The sequence below is a fragment of the Pavona decussata genome, unplaced genomic scaffold (assembly GCF_977016875.1).
Source record: "Pavona decussata unplaced genomic scaffold, jaPavDecu1.1 SCAFFOLD_163, whole genome shotgun sequence".
NCBI classification, from domain to species: Eukaryota; Metazoa; Cnidaria; class Anthozoa; order Scleractinia; family Agariciidae; genus Pavona; species Pavona decussata.
The window spans coordinates 258,130-277,205 of record NW_028145574.1 but is presented as its reverse complement, the minus strand read 5'-3'; the positions used below and the strand labels follow the sequence as shown (position 1 = coordinate 277,205).

Genomic DNA, 19,076 nt, shown 5'->3' with positions numbered 1-19,076 from the left:
GGGCGTCCTGTGTCAGCTATATACTAACTGAATTCGATTCAACTGCTTCATCTGCCTCATCTTGAGAGCCTCATCATCGCATTTAACAACTTCATTTGCCTCTTGAGCCTCGTCATCCGATTCAACAGCAACATTTAGTCCCATTCGGCAGGTTGACCCTGGACTTTGTGCCCTTAAAATGGCCGCTACTTGCTCTAGATCTTTTGCTAGGGTCGTGCTAAAAATACCCTTTTCTAGTGGCCATAGCAAAGGGTCTAGATGCAAACGCCTTGTTAGTTTCTTAGCAAAGTCAACATTGATGCTATCTACAGGAGTAACTCTATCATTCTCCTCGATTGAACCGAAAATTTGCCACGCGACCTCGATTGAGGTCAAGTTTCCTAAGAGATGACGTGCCCTCTGCTTGAGTCGCTTGTCCTTGGTTTTTCGGACCTTCCTCTTATTTTCCTTCTTTCTTCTTGACATTGTTGATTTTCTCGCGCACAAAGGAATCTTCTTTGACAGGTTAACATGCGCTGTTGTCAACTTGTTGGATGCAGACTGAAGTTCCTCGTGCAGTGTAGTGATTCGCCTATGTGCTTCTTCTAAATAGGCCAACTCATCGCCTGCAAATGCCTTTAGAGTGTGGTCCTCTGAAAACAGCTCCTTACGTTTGCTATCGATCAATGACCGTAAATCAGACGCACTGTTCAAAGTGTAATTTACAGTGCTCAAGCAAGACTTGCACTTTGCAACGTCACTGCTGTTGCAGCCGTTTGTGCCTGAAATGAACTTTTTAATGTTTTGGCACACTCCCTATCTCTCATTCTTGAGTAAATTGTTCGCTTTGTTTGACAGCTCCTCCATCTTGTTATTTAGCGCCCATTGCGTTTGCTGTTGTTCAACCAGGTAGTTCCTGAACCCAGATTGCTTGTGACGAAACTCAGACTCGTAAATTTGTTGGACAATGCTGTTAAAAAACCTTAGTTTCTTGGAGTGTGCTTTTGGTAGAAGATATTTTTGCCAGGGCTCTACATCTGATACTGCCGATTCATTTCTTAAAACTTGAAGCTGTCCAGATCGGCCGAATGACAGTTTCAAGCACTGATTGCAGTTTCAAGCACTTTGCAGTTTTAAGCAAGATTGCTTGTATGTCAACTGAATTCAGATGTCTGGATCCAGACTAGAAAAAGACACGGATCAAGAGACACTTAAAAAAAAAAAAAAACGCGATAACGGCTTTATTATGCTGTAAGTACATCATAGTTAGAAATACTACCTGTATATGACGTTTAAAACACTAAATATACACGTCGAAGGGGGAATATGGGTACAAAGACATGGGGGGGGATCACGGTAAGTTATATATAGTTAAGAGGGAAGATCACTTCAATAAAGTAACATTTAAAGGGGGATCGGCAAAATTTCATCGTGTTTAGCCCAAAATCCCCCCCCCCCCCCCCCCAGGCGACCGGTCCCTGATTGACAAACGGCAATTTTTTTGTCCTACCTCATGTCAGAGGCGTCTCCGAAAAAAATTTCTAGAGTGTTGCGGAGCAATAATGTTCAAGTTGGTTTTAAACCTCTCGATACTTTACGTGCCGCTTCCCACGGCCAAAGGACAAACCTTTCGTTTTACAATCAAGATGTGTGGTCTACAAAATTTAAAATTCAAAATAATTTGCAAATGAAAGTAAAGGAAAAACTGAATAAACGTAATTCTTTCATGTTAAAGAGAACGTCATCTGTTAGCGTTCAAAGCACATTTGATACTATGGGAGCAAATTTTACTCTTCACAATCGGTCTAGTTTAACAATAAAAGCATCACTTCTAGGTAATGTAGTATCTTATCTGTTTTGATTGGTATTCGTATTTCAATGTGTGGAACATCACGTCCGGTAAGTGACAGTGGGCCTTTAAATGTAATTACTATTGCCAATAAACACCTGTTTAAAACAAGAGCTAGATTTTGTCCTTTGTCCTAAATAGGGTCTTAAAAAAGAGGGCGTTGTCCTTTACAGGGTAGCTATTTAAAGTTATTTTCGTCCTAAACAGGGTCCTAAACTAACAGCTTAAAACACCCAACCCGCTTAACAGTGTAATCGGAAGGATTTTACAGTCTGACATTTTACGGCGAAGAGGGGTAGGGTGGTTTTATTCTGAATTTTACGGAGATACCAACATATCGTATACTTCGTATACTTATTGGGAGGCGAAGGCAAAATATTTTAATTATAGAAAAACATTCACCTGTTTACAAGCAAATTAATCCTTTACGTATGATTTTGACAGATCCTCATATGTTTCAGTTTATGTTGCTAATCATAACTTTTCGCGGCGACAAACGGTTTATTGCTCAACTTTTAATGCTAAAAAATTGATTCAAGCTAATGAAAAGTCTTTCCAAACAACAGTTTATTCTTCATGACCAATGCAAGTCTTCATAATTGAGGGGAAAGATGCAATTTCGAGTCGATCCAATAACTGTTCATTTTCACGCCTGCAGAAACGTGGTCTTTGGAGGGAAACTTAGAAAAAATGAACCTTTGTTGTTCGTCTCTGGTTTGCGATATGACATAAAATTACAAACATGATTCCATGAGAAAATAACCCCACCAAAAGAGAGTCTGGGTCATATATTCCTCCGATAATTATCCCTAGTCATGAACATTAGCTTATAGACTGTTAATGTCGGCTGTTTTAAGCTGTAAGCATCAGGAGAGGGTATCAAAGTTTAAGTTATTGGGGGTATGGCAACAGGATAACCTGTGTTGGAACTATCATGTTCAACAGACGGTAAAGAAAGCCAACAAGAGACTGTATTACTTGCGCGAACGTAGGAAAGCAAATCTTCCCACAGAGATCGGCATCACTAGGTACTAGGATACGTCCACTCCTCGAATTTGCATCCCCAGTTTGGGGCGGTCTGCCGAAATACCTTGCAGATGAGTTAGAGTCCACACGAAACAGGTGTTTGGACATCATTGGAATACAGAGAACATCCCTTCCGAGGTTGGAGGAAAGACGAAAAGTAGCGACAAAGCGTGAATTGGAAAGAATTGTAAATAATAAAAACCACCCAAATCAAATTTTCACTACAGCTATAACCTGAGATCAACACCAGGACTAGTAGCAATACCAAGGTCAAGAACCAAAAGACATGCGAACTCTTTTATGGCGCGGGCAGCAAGGCTCCTCTGTTTTCGATTGCGAATTTTTAACTCTAGACCAATTATGTAAATCCATTGCACATTTGAAATAAGATGAATAAATAAAGCTTGTTATTAATTAAGCTGAACAGCTTTGTGGTAGTGATATGAAATTCAGAACGCATAATGAACGTGATGAGTTAATTTGATATGAGTTTGGTATAATAGCAAAGCAGCAATAAAACTCAGACACTAGCTCACACTGCAGCAACATGGCGATGAAAAACTTTACTGGAGACGGGAACCACAAATCATACCAAGAACTGCACTGCTCGGCAGAAATAACTGGAGGTATACACAACCAGCTGATAATCCTTTCACAGGCCCGTAGCAGGGGGAGGGGCAGGGGGGGCTTGAGCCCCCCCAGAATTTTTGGAAGTTAAAAAACGATGTGCCAAAAAATGATAATTAAAACAGATTAATCTGCACTGATCAATCAGTCTTGAACTCTGATGCTGCAAGCGCCTTTTCACAACCTTCAATAATTTGTTTACTACCTGTCAGTTTCTTTCGCTAACAGTTTGTTTTTATATACACCAGCAACGAAGGCACTCCTACCTTGTGAATCGGAAATAAGAACCAAAATGGATCGAAATCAACCAATCTCAAACCGTGAAAGCTGTTGAAATAAACTACTCGTTTCTTAAGACACCCGCTCATTGATAACAATATTAATGCCCTTAGTCAAGTGCCTTAGTTTATAAAAAATTAGTATTCGCGCGTTGTCGAAAGCTACACAAATGTCCTCTCAAGAGCAGAATTCTCCTACAGTCGGATTCTCACTGCCAGCTTCTAAATTTAAAAAGAGGAAGAAAAATTTCTCCTCGTTTGTTTACTTCCTCCGTCAAACGAGAAATAAGGAATTTACGCGGTAGTCCGCGTAAAAAAAAGAACAAAAAAAAAAACTGCAAAGAAATGTACCATAAAGTGTGACGCAGGTGCAAAGTTATTGATTTGCTTACTAAATCTACTGCTTTTTTATGTTCTCGTTGCATCTTAAACTCCCTAACCTGTCTGTTTTTTGGGGTGACGGGCAGGGGGGGGGGGGGGAAAGTAGTTTTGTTTAACCATTTTGCTCGCCCCCCCTAGTTATTTTAGCCTTGCTACGGGCCTGTTTCAGTGTTAAACATTTTTCTTTCCATTACTGCATTTCTGGGAAATACTCTCATCCTTATCGCCCTTCACAAGGACAGGTCGCTTCATCCGCCCTCCAAACTGTTGTTTCGCAGCCTGGCAATAACGGATCTCTGTGTTGGTATCATTGTGCAACCTTTTCGTGTTACCCTCTGGATGTTTACGTTGAACGAACGATGGAGTATTTGTCGCTTTACATTAGCCGTAGTAACTATAATGGGGTATTTTTTTTGTTCAGTGTCTTTGTTGACATTGTCTGCCATAAGTGTGGACAGACTTCTCGCCCTGTTGTTAGGGCTCAGATACAGACCAGTTGTAACTTTAAAGCGAACATATGTAACTGTGATTGCTTTTTGGGTTTTCTCCTTTGTGGGTACCATAGTGTTCCTTTGGAGAAAATCAATATCATCACATTATAGCTACACAATAGTACTTCTGTGTTTAGTTACCTCGATTTACTGTTACGCAAGGATTTTCCTCAGGCTGCGTCATCATCAAACTCAAGTTCAAGACAATATTCAAGGACAAACAAACCAAACAATTTCACAGAACATTGCACGACACAGAAAGACAGTGTCCAGTGCACTGTGTGTGCAGTTAACATTAGCTGTTTGTTACTTACCAGTTACTTTAGTGGCGCCGTTATTAATTCAGCGAGCAATTCGAGGTGATCTGTCTTCGGCTATATTTCTTGGAAGGGAATTTGCTTACACTTTAGTTCATTTCAACTCGTCATTAAACCCAATTCTTCCCTGCTGGAAGATCACAGAAGTCAGACAAACAGCGAAGGACACAATCAGAAAACTATTTTGTTCATCAAATTGAGAGTTACGAAGTCTTTTGTGTCTTAAAAATCGATCTAGTATTAGGCTTATTTTGTTGATCTTTCCCGTAAGCGACCACTTTGTCGTGCCCCAAGGGTGGTCGCTTACGAGAGCGTTGACTGTATTCTTAAAGGGGAAGTATCACGGAAATTTGGTGTTAAATCAAATGCTGAGTCCGGCAAAAGATTTTTTGTGAACAGAAGCCTAAACGTATATTGTTCCAGTTTGTTGTAGATTCACGGTCCCCTCAGTGTGCTAAGACTATCGATGATTGTCGCTAGCCGCAGATGGGACAGAGTTAGAATGGACTGCAACTTGAAAAACGTTAGGCTAACTGTTTTCAAGTTCTCGCGTGTTCGTTTCCAAAATGCACTAGAGCAGGTCATGGAGTTGTTCCTTTCAAGAATTCAGTTAATTCCTTTTTCTTGATGACAGTCTAGAAATATTTTGTAAGGTGTTGTCGCATCATTTTCACCACAAAAGGTCAAATCCCCGTGATCGGGTGACGAAGGAATGAAGTAACTTTTGATTAGCACACTTGAAATATAAGGTTTTCTTTAGTTTCCTTCAACTAAACACCTTTGAGCGGAGTGCATTTAAAATTCAAAAATAATTTGCAAATGAAAGTAAAGGAGGAAAATGAACAAACGTAATTATTTAAAGATAACGCCATCCGTGAGCGTTCAAAGCACTTTGAATACTATGGTAACTTGCGATCAGGCGTTCTTTTTTTCGGGGAGCGCGAAAGTGTGGCAGCGCGAGAGTCGGCAGTCGGGAGAAGGGAAGAAGAAAAAAACTTTCTCGTAAGTTAAAATCAGTAAATTTGCCTTTACTGAAGTTAAATATGCACATAATGTTTGTAATTATAGAAACATACAAAACTGAGAAATAGAACTAAGAAGGGAAGCACAAAACTGAGTTACGAAAGTAAGACAAAAAAAAAAGAAAAAGAAAAGAAAGAAAGAATTCATAAAGTTATTACACGTAATAAGATAAGAAATTGACGATTTCCTTTTCAAGCAAGAGAGATTCAACGAATCCAGCAATGCGAGAACAGTATTTTCTTGTCAAATGTCATTTCTTCAGTAGGAAAACACTTCTAATTTTGTTTGTTTCGAGGAAGCCCGTGTTACAAATCTGTGCTAACTTTTTAACCACTGATGGAATTCAATGACATCTTTGCTTCTCTCTCCATAGTCATAAAGCAGTTCTTCTCCAGCATTCACATCTCGGACTGTTTCCAGTATCAAATATGGCCTGTCCTGTACACACACAAGCCTTGTAGCGCAGTTTGCTTCAGTTTTGCTGTGATTTAAAAGTCTTCCAAGCCTTCCGCTTTCTTTAGTGGCATCAACACTTGAATTAGGAGAGAAAGGAAAAGACGGTAAGAACGAATTTTTAAAGGAAGCAGAGGGCGTGTCACTGACAAAAGAAAGTTGGACTTTGTAAGCCAACTGAGAGTTTTTAATTTAAAATAATCAAGTAAAGGATACTGAACTGCTGGTCAAAACTTCATAAAGTTATCACCACTAAATGACTGCAATGATCAGTAAATCTGCCCCCCTAACTCACTCTCAAACGGCTTTTAATACAATAAATTGGTCAAATTCTGATATCAATAATTTATTCCCGGCTCATTACCCTGACGGATGTTGAGCAGACTTAAAACATTTAAATCCACCATGGCACTTAATTTACTCCGAAAAAACAAATCGGTATTTTTTTTTTTTTTTTTTTTACAAAATTATCACTAAATCACTGTTTCCAGTGTAAATGCATTTATCTGTTGGATGTAGTATATCAAACACGAGAAGGTGAGTTTCATCAGATATCCAAACACTGAGAAGTAGGTTGCAAAAACGAGGCGCAGCCAAGTTTTTTTAAATGACTTCGAGGTGTTTGGATATCTGATGAAACACACTTTTGAGTGTTTGATATGGCTTCTCAAATGATTAATAATTCTCGGAGAAATTCAAAGCTAATGTTGGCAAAATTTTATGGTAATTAGGATCACATATCCAAACCACGGTCACGGTAGTGATCTTCTTTGTTTTCTCTCGTTGAATAATTAATGAGTTTGAGAAATTTAATTCCACATCTTCCTGTCTGAATGGAAAAAAATATATATGTATGTACACACTCACTTACTCTGATATATCAATTTATTTTCCCTGATATCAACCAATGGAAAGCTCAAAGCACAAGAAATGTCAACAGACCAGCAGCTATGAAGCCATTTGGCCATTTTTGCAAACTGGTCTTCTACTTTCTCTATACACTGAAGTTATTTTAGTTTTTTAGTCCTCACAGCTAAGAGAGTACATCTTACCTTCTACAATTCAATAAATAAAGTTAACAAAACAACACTCACCACAACTTTTTGTTCTTAAAGGTAAAATAATACATGTAACATCCAAACTCTGTTTTGCCTTCATAGAATTTCTCCCTCTCCTTTGCAGTTTTGTAGTCTATGAGTTCACCAGCATATTCACACACAAATTGTCCTCTTGTAAAGTTTTGTGTGGTAAACACACCCCTTCCTTTGTCTACTACTTCCTTTACCTGACAAGAAGGACAAAACCATTTGAACTTTCAAATTTGATTGACATCTGTGATGTAAGCCATTGAATCACCGCAAACATAATCTTTGCAGAGAGTTCTAGAAACTATTTGAATCATCAGTGGCTACTTATAATAACAAAGTCAACTTTTTCAATGGCTATGAGCTATGTCATTAAAATACTGGAAACAAGGTTTTCAATAATAGTGTTTGTGACATCAATGAGTCATGATCAGAAGCCCTCAAGTCCAATTTACTGTTTGACAAGATTTCCCCAGTATTTTCTAAAACATATTGAACAAACTTTGCAAATCATGATCATCCAAGTGACTAGGTGATTAGCAATACAACAAACAACCTTCACAAGTACCAAAGTTCTGAAAAACTTTTTAAGACAGCAGCTGAGTGCAGTGTTTGTGAAATCAGTTTGTCAAAATCAGTAAAACACAAGTTACCTCCAAACCATCTTCCTTTCCGGACAACAAAGCTTGTTCAAGAGTTTTTTGTTTTTCATTCTGTAAACAAAAAGCACTGACTTATTAAAACATAACAGTAATTTAATAATCCCAGGTATTAGAGAAAGGAGGGAAGTGGGGAATAGCAGTACAAAACAATGACTTTTACAGTGGCAGTTTGCAAGTTGAAGGACTGGCAAACCTGTGGTCTTCCAAATAAAGTTTCCTGGAAAATCAAGAATGAGAGATCGGGGATTGGGGATCTTGACGGTAACAATGGCCTATTATATTTTTTTCCACTGAAACTGAATTCTAGCAAGCCATTTTGAATCATTCAAACATCACAAAGTTCGTTTAAGTTGTGCTGAAATCTTGTATTCTGTGCAGGTAAGTGGTGCTCACTGTTGTTATTATTATTATTATTATTATTATTATTATTATTATTATTATTATTATTATTATTATTATTATTATTATTATTATTATTATTATTATTTTTAATACTACATTCAGGAATTTCTCCATGAGCCTCACCTAAAGAAAAATTCCAATGTAAAAACCTAGCCCCTGACGCAGTGGTTTACACATGTGAAATTTTTTGCCCTGCAGTGAAACATTGGGCAGATTTCGGTCAAAATTATGCTAGGATACAAAACTCGTTCATATGTATCAAGAACTTTTCCACAAAAACCACAAGCCAAAAATAACTACAGCAGTTCTTGGAAGGAAAACATCAGAGATTTGTACTTTCAACCTTTTGTTTTTTGCTAGGAAATTAATGAAATGAACTTTTGCCGTGGACAAAATTCAAAATTGCTCCATTCATTTTACCTTTCTATTTGTCGCCTCTTTTGTTAGAATTTATTATTAAGTGAGATTTACAGACATTCTTGGAAAACCTTGCTAAAAGGGCAGAAACATCTGAGATTATGACAAGATTGCCTTTAAAAACTAAACTCTTCACTCCATGGCTCAAAGAAAGGTAACAAGTTGAGTTTCTTAAACAGACAAAACTTTCCTTGTGTTCCTTGCACAAATAACTCTTGCTTTGTTCTTTTAAAAGACTAGTTCACATCTGAGTGACATAACAAGATGAATATACTGATATGAAAGATCAGTGTCTTTTTTCTTGCCAATATGCTTCTACAGTATGTTGTCATGTTGTCTTGTTCAAAATATCGCGTGTCTTCTGAAAGAGCTTGCCCATCCCGCCAAAACTATGGGCTGAAATATTAGCCAGAGTGCAATAAGGGTGGTTTGACTGTATCTTTACCAGGAACAGATAGGATAAAATTAAGATAAGCTTGGGAATATACATACCTCTATAACTGATTTACACTTCCTGTCACTTCTCCTTACAGCAAAATAATCAGACACTGCTGTCTGTCTTGACGGCTTATCTTCCTTCTTTTTTCTGAAATATAAACTTCTAGTTAACCGCAGTTTTTGCAATAACCAAAAAAACATGTCATGTCATACTGGGAACTTTGCATCCTGAAAAGCAAGACGAGATATATTGGAACAAGTTGTCTTCATTTATAGAAACAATTTGGCAGACAAAAACAAGAAGGTTTGTGTTAAAATCTATTCTTTTGTGAAAGAAATAGACACCATGCAAGTTGGATGAATTGAAATAATCGTTAAGTAGTGCAAGTAACTCAAATTTATATTTTCAAGTGATGTTTTCATTGGCTTTGTCGTCCTGGTTGCTCCCATTAACATAAATGTTCATAGAATTAAAATGAAGTGCTTCTTCAAGTCTTGATGACTGTTTGTCCTCCCCATATGGAGGCGGGGAAATACAGGGACTTTGAAATGCATAATTAGTGAAGTACCACATATGCCTGGGGTCCCCCTGCTCGAGACAGCCAACGACAAGTGCACAGCTGAGCAATAAGCCATTCCACATTAATATGTTCATGGAACCTGTGATGGGTAGCTGCCGTAAGCTGATACATTGTAGCTTAGTATTTCACATGTCCAACCAATTTTGAAACACAAAATTCCCTTCCATATTACCCCACCCCCCTCCCCCCAACATAAAAACATGTTCTCCCTGAAGATATGGAATGAGTGCATCTACATGTAATTAATGCCTACTTACTCTTTCTTCCTTTTTCCTTTAGCTTGTGTTGGTTGTTTATTAGTCCACTTCAATAAATGAGAACTGGACCGATTTGCAGTTTTGGTCTCTACACTTTTCTTGTCTGATTTAACTGTTGCAAGAGTTCCCGTAAGTTGCTTTGTTGTTGATTTATCAACCTTGGAAGGTATTTCCTCTGGTTTTGTTGCCACCTTCCCTCCAGGAATACAGTCAGCTAAAGTGTCTTGTGAGCATGAATGCTTATCCTCACTAACATTGCCCTGTTCAATATCAGATGACAAATGTTCTTCTTGTGTTTCTTGTTGAGGCACCTGAGAAACTGTGGAAATTTTGTGTTCACTTGTGTTTTCCTCTGGTAATGACCTGACTTTTGGGTTGTCCTGTACATGATGAAAGAAAATAAATTTAAAAGACTATAGGGGAGACCATAGTAATGTAACATGTAAGTTCAAGTATAATATTATTTTTATATTTTAACATTAATTTTGACAGGCCATGCATGCTTCAAAGCAGTCTTACAAACAAAACTGTCTGGCTCCCTGTGGAAACAAGGATGGACTAAGTCAGAATGGACTGCAACTTGGAAAAAGGTTAAGCTGACTTTATTCAAGTTCACACAATTTTGTCTCCAAAATGGACTAGTGAGAACAGATCACGACTTTTTTCCTTTCAAGATTTGAGTTTTTTTCTCTTGGTGTTCTAGAATTATTTTGTAACTAAACTGAGGTATTATTGTACCATTCTCACCAAAAAAGGTCAAAATCCCTGTGACAAGAGACAATGTCTTTAGTACAGCAGTGCTAACTGGGGACACTATAAATGTGACCTTCTTTGGGAAAACGGACACTAACGCTTTTCCGTTTAAACGGCAAAACCTTTAAAAGAAATTAATAGTAATAACAATCTTTTATTAGGAAGCTCCATCAATAAGAGTGGTTTACATAGAGATCCTAGTCTCTATCTTGAATCATTTAACGATTCAAGATAGCTTTAAAATATTTTCAGAACTAACTTGTTTTTTCTTTCTTTTTCTTTTTTTTTTTGTTTCGTTTTGTCAAAGTGTATGTGGTTAAATGAAATACAGAAAAGACAGTTGTAGAGCATTTGGTTAGGATCAAAAGAAAATGTTCCATATAATTTACAATTTACAACAGGCTCGCTGTCTCACCCAATTGGCATTCAGTATTTTTTTTGCCCTCCATGTTACATCTATACAAATACTAAGTACTGTACTGTATATGAACATAGTCATAATAATTATTGCTATTGTATCCAATAAACCACTGGCATGGATGTAACTTTTACAAAATAAATGTAAAGTACAAGATGTCCAGTCCGAGTAGATATGTTGGTAGTTGTAAGTAGGTTTGTTTTATGATCACCTCACTGTCAGGTTGGCTTGTTGATCCATACAGTTCACTGATTTCTCCCTGGTCACAGTCCACAGAGTCTTGTTGGACATTTTCATTTGTGGCAGCATTGCCTCTCTTAACCTTATCTAAAATAAAACAGACAAAGTCAAACAAAGTGAAGAAGAAACCCGCACAGCAAGCAATTGGCTTGGGTTTCCAAAGTACATCATCATCATCATAAACTTATGCTACACATTTTCTTTAAAATATTCAACTGCACCTTACAAATAAGGTTTTAAATACTTATAATAATTAATAATAATAACAATAATAATAATAATTCTATCTTAATTAATTTTGACCTCTGTTTAACCTCTGGCAAATGATCACCTGTGGTCACCCTTTAGTCCCAACAACCTGTTTCTATTGTCTTGACCTGTACTAAGGTTACCGTATACCTTTAGAGGTGTCTCACGTCCAAGCAATGCAGCACATCCGCTTTAAACTGTAGATGCTTGAACCCTTATATCACATTAAAGCTTATAGAATTGGCTATCAAACTATACCAAGAATTTTGAAATAAAATGAATTGCCAAATTTTTAGCACTGTGTTCTTGCATCAATTTTTTCACTTTGAAGGGACACTTTATACGAGCTAAAACTCAAGGAAATTTGTTCGTTTGCCTTCAAATTTAGACAGTAGCTAATTTAGCATATAAAAAACAAAAACATGTCTGCGACTTTCTTCGTTCGAAATATTTTTTCTCCAAGAGTGATTTTTGTACGATCACTCCACATTTTTTTAATCCTATTTCGAAAATGCTCTGTAACTTTTCACTGTGATTGAATATGGCAAAACGCAGACACATATTTTCAGCACTTTGGGTCTGGAAACTGAGAAGCATATTAAATTAGAGAAAAACAAAATTCGCTTAATTGACTTGTAGCTTTCAAAAGGTGATTCGGACGCTCGCATTTAGAGGTCGTGAAAATTTCGACAATTTATTTTATTTCAAAATTCTTGGTGTAGTTTGATAGCCAGCTCAATAAGCTTTAATTTGATATAGGGGTTCAGTTATCTACAGTTTAAACCGGATGTGCTACATTGCTTGGACACGAGACACCTCTAAAGGTATATGGTAACCTTTAACTGCCACTTTGTGAACAGAAACCTCTCAAATATGGTAACAAATAGCATGCCCGGCAATTGAATTTCTAGCAAAAAGGGAATGCTGACTGTAGGATCTTGGCATTAATGCTTTTAAGCCTGTTTCTGATTCTATGCCATGTTCTCCTTTGTCATACCATTTTACGCTGTACCTTCTTAACCAAGTGATTTCATGTGAGCGCTTTTGTGCATAAACTGTACACTAAGTTATCAATATTATATGAAATGCTTTTTTCTTGTGTTTGACGTGTATCCTGTGTAACCTGTCTTAAACGGTCACTAAACCATTCCCAAGGGTCCCCAATAGGTTTTTCGGGATCCGGGATTTGGCTTTTTTAAAGGTGGGATTCGGGATTTTAGCGGAAAAGAGCGACGATATTCGGGATTAGAATTAGTGACGGGATGCAGGATTTGATGCTTTTACGAAGCGGGATGCGGGAAATGTTACTCTAAAGAAATGAGATCCGGGAAGTCCGGTGTGGAAAATTTTCAATGAAAATTTGGTTGTCACCGTGTTGGAAGAGAAAAGAAATTAATTACAGGTTCTATGTCTTTACAGATAAAATTTTGTCAGTGCTCCCTGAGACCTTCTAGTTAACTTGAGCTGATAAGCCTAAACAAATGCCACAGAGCTAGCGTACACAACGGCATAAAGGGACTAATATTCAAACAGCTCCAAATGATAAGAAAATGTCCGTTCGGTAAATTTGAGTAGTTTCCTTCATGATCAAAATCAAAAGCTCAACAGAGAGATCTCACCGCATTTTGATCGAAAAGGAAAATCTCTAAAACGTACTCAGAAAACTAAGCACTTAATTCAGAAGTCTAAGGTAAATTAAGCAATCGGCGGGACTTGTGTTTGGCCTGTCATCTTTTCAAACATCTGTTGCAGTCCCACATTGTGGTACGTGAGTACTGTCCGGTAGCAATGCTCTTCAGACTTTGATGGCCATTATCCCTGACTGAAATGTTTTCCAAGGATTAATGTGATTAGAAAAGCAGCCCTCACCATTCAATTGAGAGAAAAAAAAGGAAAAAGAACAAACTCTAAAAGTAATTGCAAACTGACTTATTGACTGACGTGATTCACGAGAAACTTTGAAAACGTCTTAAATGAACAATGTCGACGCTATGGTGGAAAGAAATAGAAGAAATAATCTTTCAGCTAATTTTTCGGTGACCAAAGACCAGTGCTCAGATTTGCAGTGGGAATTTCCATCCAACTGAAAATGCCTTTTTTTCGTGGACATAAGGGGCTTGAAAAAAATTATGACCTGGCCGGGATCCGGATTGAGCTAAAACAGCAGTCGGGATAACGGGATTGAGGGAAACTTTTGTCTGGGATGGCGGGATTGAAGAACCCTATTGGGGACCCTCATTCCCTGAGGGTGACTTCTTAAATGGAGGTTCGACTGTATTAAGTAAGATCTTTTGTGTTGTCTTTAGCATTATCAAGATACAGTTGGTGAAAAGAGAGACCTGGAAGGAGCTTGGGTGACTAAAATAAACAGTGGACTAGTAGATTTTTAAAGGTTACCCTCCCTGTGGTTACGGACTCAGCTCAACAAATGTTTAACCCTGTCTAAACATTCCTGTCCAGTCTACAGAGTATGAAATAATGTTCAAACATCAGGTGCATGAAGAATATTAACGATCCAGAGGCTGTAATTTCAACAGAACGCACTTATGCTTGAGGCTAATGCATCAGTCAATTCCAGCTGTGCCCCCCCCCCCCCCACGGGCAACAGTGGGGCATTTTCCCACACTGTCCATCCCGCGGGTCGGACATTAGCCCTCCACCCAATTACCCCGGGGCATTTAACCATCTCATTTTTTTTACCTTATAACATTTTCGCTTCTTCTGATCCAATGACCAATTTCATTGGCAAATTCAGTCAGTTTCTTCTAGAATACATCTAGATAGGATGCAAATGGGACACTAGAACTGCAGAATGACCTATTTGGCACTAAATACGGGAAACAAGACCTAGCTAGGACTAAATTTGGCCCGAATTACCTTAGATTTTATTGCAAATAAGTTGACAAAGGAAGAAAAGAAAACTTTTTTGAGCCCTTACCCCGGAGCACTTGAACAACGTTTTGTCCCGGCTGTGGGGCATTTGCCAGCTTACTTTCAAAATATCCTAATTCCCGGGGGTCAGCCCGTGAGGGGGGCGGGGGGGGGTGGGCACAGCTGGAATTGACTGATGCATAATTTACACAGTGCAGAAGAACTGGTTGGGTAAAATGATAAACCTGCTAAGGTTTTCTTAGCCACATCCCTGTACATGTGGATCACATGATTCACTTATCACGTTGAGCAAATAAAAAGATCCTGCTCGGTCGAAAAACAAGACCACTTCTTTAACTTGATAAACTCCCTGATAGCTTACTGTTACAGTTGAACACCTAATACGGTAGTTTTAGCCAGTTTGTTCGCTCGAAATTTCCAGCCCGCCAAACGTACAAAAATAATACCTTATATGTATTAAGCTTACTTCAAAGTAGATAGCAAAACTGTTACCTTCCCGAGGTATATCACACTGCATTTCATTGAATTTCACTACCTTCGCTGTCCAATGTGCCAAAATGAGACAAAATGGAGTCCAAAGATCAAACAATATTTGTATTTTGTATCACTACTTCTGATTGGCTTTATTTTAGCCAATAGAAACGCTGTTTTATACTGTAAAGGTGGCGCGCGGTCTGGATTCTGGATTAGTGGATTGGAATGTCAAGAAAAAAGTCTCGAATCAATCAAAATAAATAGCATTTTTTTCTGGCGCCAAAACAATTGTATAAGCCATCAATTTGTATATATGAATTTTTTTTTTATCAACCGAGTTGACAAGGTAATTTGGCCACCCGAGTCTTGAAGGAAATTTAATTTGATTAAAATGTCACTTCTTTTTTGAGAAAGTTACTTTTCTTCTTTTTTGAGAGTACGCAGCGCGATGTATTTATAATACCTTACAAACGGATGCAAATTATCAAAACAAAAATTAATACAGTGTTGAGAGGTTTCATCATACAAATGCTGAAAAGAAATGCTTCAGTGTTAGCGGAAGACAGAGACAGACAGGCCAGAGACAGAGGCTCGTGTCAGCTTCTGATTGGCCAAGGAACAAAATTTATTATATTTTGGGAAACTGTTTTCCCATATTTGGAAGTATGATGAAATATTCGACAAAATTTCCTGTACAGTTTGCGTGCGTATAAAGAACAAAGCGGTTGTCGGGGAAGGTGGTAAAGTAGTTTTTGCGAGAAAAATGGAATCGAAAACCATTGACAGAGAAGCCGTACTAAATTCACTTGTTCTGAACAACTCAACAACAGATGGACAACCCAGGAAAAGGAAAAGATTGGATAATTTATCGGCGGAAGAAAGAGCTCTTCGAAGGTTTGTTCAAAGGATCGATGCCTTGCGATCGTAATTACTTTGTTTCGAATTTGATATCTTCTCTCTTAGCGACTAGTCTTTCTTCGGCTAAACGTATGGCTTTTATTCATCTAGAAAATTGAAGAATCGTGTGGCCGCTCAAACAGCTCGTGATAGAAAGAAAGCGCGAATGGTGGAACTCGAAGAAATGGTCGCACAACTAGAGAAGGAGGTGAGTTGCCTCCCACATTTAAAATACGTTTGTATAAACACTGTGTTTTCGGTCAGTGTTCTTCATAGAGTTTTCCCGGTTAAAATACGAATTATTTACTGTCGTTCGATGTTTGTACAGAGATGTTTTTGCTTCCTTCTGGTAAAACGAAACTCGATATTCATGTTGTCCTCGTAAGTTTATATCTTTTGGGAAAACAAAAATAATAAGCTTAAATACAGATTAAAACCTCGCTATCACTTTAATACACAAGCTAACTTAAAAGCTTGCATGCAAGGACAATAAGTTGTTTATTCTGTCGTGATTTTAATCGTTTCTTCTCACTCTAACTTGCTTGAGCCACTGACCGAAATGTCTTTGTGTTCTGTTGGTTAATGATTTAACAAGTTTTTCCTCGTTTTGGGTTTGCGCGTTTGATGCAGTCCTGTCCAAATATCATATGGACATATTTAGCTAAGAGTCTTTTAAAGCATATTTCTACGGTTGTTCACTGATAAGGTCCTATTTTGGTAGGTCCTATTTTGGTAAATATCGGGTAAAAATAGTGAATTAAGACCGGTATAAACCTTATATTGATGAGGGATTTTAAAAGGAAAGAGTCTTAAGTGTTTATTTTTTAAATTCTTATTTTAAATACTAATCCAGATTTTTTTTTTCAGAATAAAGCCCTTCGGTTGGACAATGAAAGTCTAAGAAAACATTCTGAGGCTGTAACAATTGAGAATTCCGAATTGAGAGTTCGCCTCGGCTTCACTCCTCCTGTTTCACCAGAGCCAGTTTCCCACTCGTACCCACCAACACCAGAAGCATCACCTGCTAAACCCAACAGTTCAGTTGTGATCAAGAAGGAAACAGAATGTACTGAGTATGCATCACTCACAGTTTCTCAGCAGCAGGAACGCCTGATTCTGTTTCTTTCTCTGATCACGACTTGGATGATGATCGACAGCAGGTAAATACCCATTTTCCAAGAAATAGTTTTTTTGGGTAATCATCTATTTGCTGCACTATGCAGCTGCTTGATTTGGTGGCTTTCGAAGGATAGTTGTTTGCAGTGCAACTTTTCTATTTGTGGTATCAAATTTTGTCAATATTATACATTTGAAAAATTTAAAAGCCCCAAAATATCCTGTAATAGTTTATAGTGTTGTGAAATGCCTAAAGGATTTGAAAGGATCAACAGCAAACATTTTTAATTATGTAGAATTAAATGTAGAGAATCCAACTTCAATATATGTTCCCTCTGCTGTGTTAATTACCTTCAAATCCTTCTTAACCCTAACAACAGAGAGGGTTCCCAACTATTTCATACGGCTATCACTTTCTGCCAATAAATTAAACGTGGTTTCCAGGTACCACATCTGTTACAGTGGAATTCATCACTTATTGGTTGGGTTATCAGCCCACACAAGACAAAATTTGCATCTAAAGTATAAGCTGTATCAATATTGTATTTCATGTTCAATGTAAGTTATTTCTGAGTTCTAGCATTGATCATTTTGAAAGTCCAAGTTTCAGAATTCTTATTATCGTTAATACTAAATTTGAGTTTTCAGTTTGATTAGGAATATTAATATTCTCTCAACTCTTGCAGTCTGATGTGGATCTTGGCTTTCTTGAAGTTGATGAAGGAGAAGAATCTCTTATTGAGCTCAAGCAAGAAGGCAAGTCCAGTTCAACCTGTTGCCAATATACCACCTTCTCAGGCACCGAAGAGAAAATCCCCCACACAGATGAAGAGACAGTCCCACAATCCAGCGGCAGTGACATAACCATAGAAGACCTGGTTGGAATGGAGTGTGAGGCTTTTGATTCATCTTTGGATGATATCTTGAACCTCAAAGAGTTCTCCAAAGAGTTTAAAGAACTTGATGTCGATTCTGGAATGCTAGGTTGTGAAATGTGGGAGGAAACCTTCACAGAGGTGTTGTTCCCGTCTCTTTTGGCTGTCTAAGCCTACGGGTAAAAAAATGTGTGACGGGTGTAGTTACATACAGTAATCTGCATTCACTCTCCCTAGAATAGGGCCGCACTTTGGCAATTCCTGTTGGGCCAAGAACTAATTTACCTGTAAGGGTAACATAACAGCAGTATTAGTACTTAAAGCACCTAGTACTAATACCTAGTACAACATCTATTCAGATGGCAAACAGATATATTAAGAACAATTGCCAGTCACAATATGGTCTAATATTAGTGATCTGAAAGTAGACACAACAATATACCAGTACCAAAAAATTTAGTAAGATGTATTTAGTTTGTATCGTTGCAATGTTTGTATAGAAAAACTCAATAGGCTTAGGCAGCACTGTGTTGAGTATTATTTGCATCACCAAAAAGAACTGAACATAAATTATGGTCTTTAAAAGAATATCATATACACTTAAATTTAAAAATTAATAACACTGTGTGAAGGTTTCCTTTGTTACTGTAATAGCAGCAGTGGTGTTACATTTCTCAATAAAGTGTTCATGGAATGTCTTATGTTGGTTTCCATGTCTGTTTATTGACTTGACAAGAAGGTTAGGGTCTGGTTGTTCAAAAGCCGATTAACCGTAATCCACGATTAAAAGGTAAGCGGGGTTTTAACCTCACTCATTAAAATGTTTTTGAAAGCTATGGTAAAGAAAAGTATAGTAAAGAAAAGCCTATGTCAAAACTGAGGGACAAAAATCTCTT

At 37.7% G+C, this 19,076-nt stretch overlaps 2 protein-coding genes across 2 annotated transcripts; one reads left to right on the top strand and one right to left on the bottom strand.

The window, feature by feature from the left end:
* Window positions 1–5,955: 5,955 nt before the first annotated feature.
* LOC146464472 (N-lysine methyltransferase KMT5A-A-like) lies at window positions 5,956–15,467 on the bottom strand. Its single transcript, XM_085129689.1, has 7 exons — window positions 15,311–15,467; window positions 11,649–11,764; window positions 10,267–10,646; window positions 9,483–9,576; window positions 8,163–8,222; window positions 7,519–7,709; window positions 5,956–6,503 (listed from the first exon to the last, which is right to left on the bottom strand). The coding sequence occupies exons 1-7, from the start codon at window positions 15,333–15,335 to the stop codon at window positions 6,290–6,292; spliced, it is 1,080 nt and encodes a 359-aa protein (XP_084985815.1). The 5' UTR covers window positions 15,336–15,467; the 3' UTR covers window positions 5,956–6,289.
* A 512-nt stretch (window positions 15,468–15,979) lies between these two features.
* LOC146464471 (uncharacterized) lies at window positions 15,980–18,881 on the top strand. The gene is made up of 4 exons (XM_085129727.1): window positions 15,980–16,186; window positions 16,301–16,397; window positions 17,057–17,349; window positions 17,992–18,881. Exons 1-4 carry the CDS (start codon window positions 16,056–16,058, stop codon window positions 18,167–18,169), a joined length of 699 nt encoding a protein of 232 aa, XP_084985853.1. The 5' UTR covers window positions 15,980–16,055; the 3' UTR covers window positions 18,170–18,881.
* Window positions 18,882–19,076: the final 195 nt, after the last annotated feature.